General features: G+C 35.0%; 1 protein-coding gene across 1 annotated transcript in view; it reads right to left on the bottom strand.

Annotated features, from left to right (window-relative positions):
- LOC21397284 (nucleolar complex protein 2 homolog) overlaps positions 1-1,857 on the bottom strand; it is a 4,366-nt gene extending 2,509 nt beyond the window's left edge. The window contains exons 1-7 of the mRNA XM_024173521.1: positions 1,801-1,857; positions 1,561-1,687; positions 1,310-1,370; positions 775-880; positions 626-674; positions 442-546; positions 179-288 (exon numbers count right to left, since the gene is read on the bottom strand). Of these exons, the coding sequence (XP_024029289.1) occupies positions 179-288; positions 442-546; positions 626-674; positions 775-880; positions 1,310-1,370; positions 1,561-1,669 (540 nt within the window). The 5' untranslated portion in view covers positions 1,670-1,687; positions 1,801-1,857. The remainder of the gene's footprint in view (positions 1-178; positions 289-441; positions 547-625; positions 675-774; positions 881-1,309; positions 1,371-1,560; positions 1,688-1,800) is intronic.
- Positions 1,858-3,414: the final 1,557 nt, after the last annotated feature.

Raw genomic sequence — 3,414 nt, 5'->3', positions numbered from 1 at the left:
GTGGGTGGGGGAAGCCTACTGAAAATCTAAAAGTGCAGCTCAAGTCCTTTTTGCTTTCAAAATTCTCTCTATAAAATCAGTATGATTCCAATAAAGTACCCCATCATTTATTTGTGTCATCTTCCACGTACACATAATATACAACAAACATACAATCCAAAATAATACCAGCAATTACCTTTTGCTTCGATCTGTCCAACTTTTTTCTTTTCTTCGCAAGTTCTAAATATATTTCTCGGTTTTGCGACGACAAAGCACTAGCCCTGCTGTTGTGTGGGTGGGGGAAGCCTACTGAAAATCTAAAAGTGCAGCTCAAGTCCTTTTTGCTTTCAAAATTCTCTCTATAACATCAGTATGATTCCAATAAAGTACCCCATCATTTATTTGTGTCATCTTCCACGTACACATAATATACAACAAACATACGATCCAAAATAATACCAGCAATTACCTTTTGCTTCGATCTGTCCAACTTTTTTCTTTTCTTCGCAAGTTCTAAATATATTTCTCGGTTTTGCGACGACAAAGCACTAGCCCTGCTGTTGTCTGTGTACAAAACTCATTGAGTTAAACATGGGGATAGACAATAATAATTACATAAAATCATTCTATCAAATATCCTTACCTTCTAGATAGTTCTCACTATCACTTTGAGGAACATCTAAACTTGAGTCCTGCCCAACATATTTCAGAGTGAATGAGGACAAAAAGAAAATAATAGAAAGTCCAATGAACATGGTGATACTAATTTCAAAAACATAATGTATCAAAAACCTCTGGAAGATATTCATCACTGTCGGAATCATCATCGTCCGCATCACTATCATCATCGGTGAATACCGCGTCAAGAGAAAAGTTAACCAGATCTTGGCCTTTGTCTCTTTTGAGAAAACAAAAAACCGGGAAAAAAAAAATCCGTGAACAATTGTTTCATAAGTGATATGCAATCATAAAGCTTATAAAAGAAAATAATTGGTACAAAAAACATAAAATGGTCACCAATTTTCTACCTTACATTAGGCAACACTCCTATGTCCTCTTGTTCTTCAATATCATCTTGTTCATTCTCTGCAGTAATTAAATTAACATTAAAAAAATCCAAAAATTAGCAGACTCCATATGCAAACATAAGATTTCAATTTTGTAAACAAACTCAATTAACACAAACGAGATTTAAAAAGAAAAATCCCTAATTATTTATCAAAGTCTGAACATAAAAGCATTTTGTTTCATAAGTGATATGCAATCATAAAGCTTATAAAAGAAAATAATTGGTACAAAAAACATAAAATGGTCACCAATTTTCTACCTTACACTAGGCAACACTCCTATGTCCTCCTCTTGTTCTTCAATATCATCTTGTTCATTCTCTGCAGTAATTAAATTAACATTAAAAAAATCCAAAAATTAGCAGACTCCAAATGCAAACATAAGATTACAATTTTGTAAACAAACTCAATTAACACAAACGAGATTTAAAAAGAAAAATCCCTAATTATTTATCAAAGTCTGACCATAAAAGCATTAGAAACAGAAAACGAAAATGAAAGAGAAGATTACTCTTGGAAGCTTTCTTCTTGAACATGGACTTCAGCTGTCGCTTTCTCTTGAGCACGGACTGGAGATTCTTCTTCGCGAACTTTCTCGCCCTCTTCCCGAGCTTCCCCATTGCGGCGACCACAAAATTCTGCACAAACAAACATTGGTTTTCGTGAAAAGAGAGAAAAAAGAGCAGAAGTCTTCGACCACTGGTTTGAAAGAGAAGAAATGGAAAGGAAACAGAGTTTGAAGGTCTCTTACAGTGAAACTGCGGGAGTTTGCTTCGTGCTCTAGCGAGTTTTGCTCAACTCAAACAGCCGACGCCATAAAACCTTGATTGATTTGTTTTGGCTCCAAAAAAGTCAGACAGATCAGACAGATCGAACGGTCAGTATGTCGCCACGTCAAGATTTTATGAATTGATACGACACCTTTTTCTCTTTCGAGTAAAACAACACCGTTTCGTTTGGGTAACACCATCAACCGAAAAGGAGCCCGCCAATTGTGGTCCAACTGAATGAAGCCCAAGTGATGAAAAGGGTAGGGTTGTTGGGAGAAATGTGAACTTGGAAAAAAAATTATTAAACTTACTTTTGTACGAGTCAAAATTTTTAATTGTTAATTTTTTAATTAATATTTTTTTAATTAATATAGTTATTTGATTAAAAAAATATTAATCAATAATAAGAGTTAAAAATTCAGATACATGCACCCTGGAGTATTTTTCTCCTTCCCCTATGGCAGATGAAAAAAGTTCATTTAGAACATGACACTATATTTAGAATATGAAATATATCTTTAATGGGACCATATTAAGATAACAACAGTAACTGTCAACTAGTAGTGGTTATCAGTATCCTACTGTGATACTCTGTAGTTGTTGGTCGAAAACTGTCAGTATCTTATCGTAAAACTTGAAAGTAGCCCATCGTGATTGTAGTTTCGACAATCAATGATCCTCGACCATCCTACTATTGGTTTTCTAACTGAATATTTGAAAAAACACAAAAAAAGTGATAGAACATTTATTTCTCGTAAGAAATATGAAAACACACACACACACAAATCGTAGAGATTACTGGTGACATGGAGATACAGACGTAAGCTGAAAACGAAGTTGCGAGCATTGAGGAGATTTGACTCGTCACGGTGAAAGTGGCACCGTGCTTATCGCAATGAATTTGGTGCCGCGACCCGGAGGAGTGTCGAATATTTTGTCTTTTCAATGCAAAAGATTTGACAAGTGCAGGCAATCTTCTCTGTCAAGATGACAGAACTACTTAGAGATGAGTGGGAGCAACCGTCCTCAATAAAATTTAAAAAAAAAATTAACCTTTAATCATTTGTAATTTTCTCCTTTTTTTCCTTTTGAAATACTGTTTTTTTTTCATACATGCCCCCACTAAATTTCACACTTTTTTATTACTTAAAACAAACATTTTAATATATACCACATTGAATTAGAAGTACTAGTTCCGCCACTGATCAAGAGGGCAGGAACAGGTTCATTTGCATGGTAGCGACAACGCAAAGAGCAATCGACGGGACAGTGGCAATAACGGGAACAAAGGTGGATTGCAAAAACGATAGAATGGTAGGAAATATAAAGGTCTTTTTTTTTTTTTTCTTGGTACCGTTGCAAATATTATGTGGATCCACACCAAAATTCGCGCCTCTAAATAAATGAGAAATTACAGATTGGGCTGGTGTGTTTGGTAACATACGGCCCGTTTGAAATTGATGCAGCGTAAGCAACGCCTATGAAATTCAGTTATTTACAAGTAACTGCTTTTTGGGGAGGTTTTGAATATACCATTTACAAATGGTGGAAACCAATTTTGCTTTTTGTTTATGCCATCAAAGCATTAGGAAGTT

This window comes from Morus notabilis, unplaced genomic scaffold, assembly GCF_000414095.1.
Source record: "Morus notabilis unplaced genomic scaffold, ASM41409v2 Scaffold127, whole genome shotgun sequence".
NCBI classification, from domain to species: Eukaryota; Viridiplantae; Streptophyta; class Magnoliopsida; order Rosales; family Moraceae; genus Morus; species Morus notabilis.
This window is presented reverse-complemented; position numbering and strand designations above follow the sequence as displayed.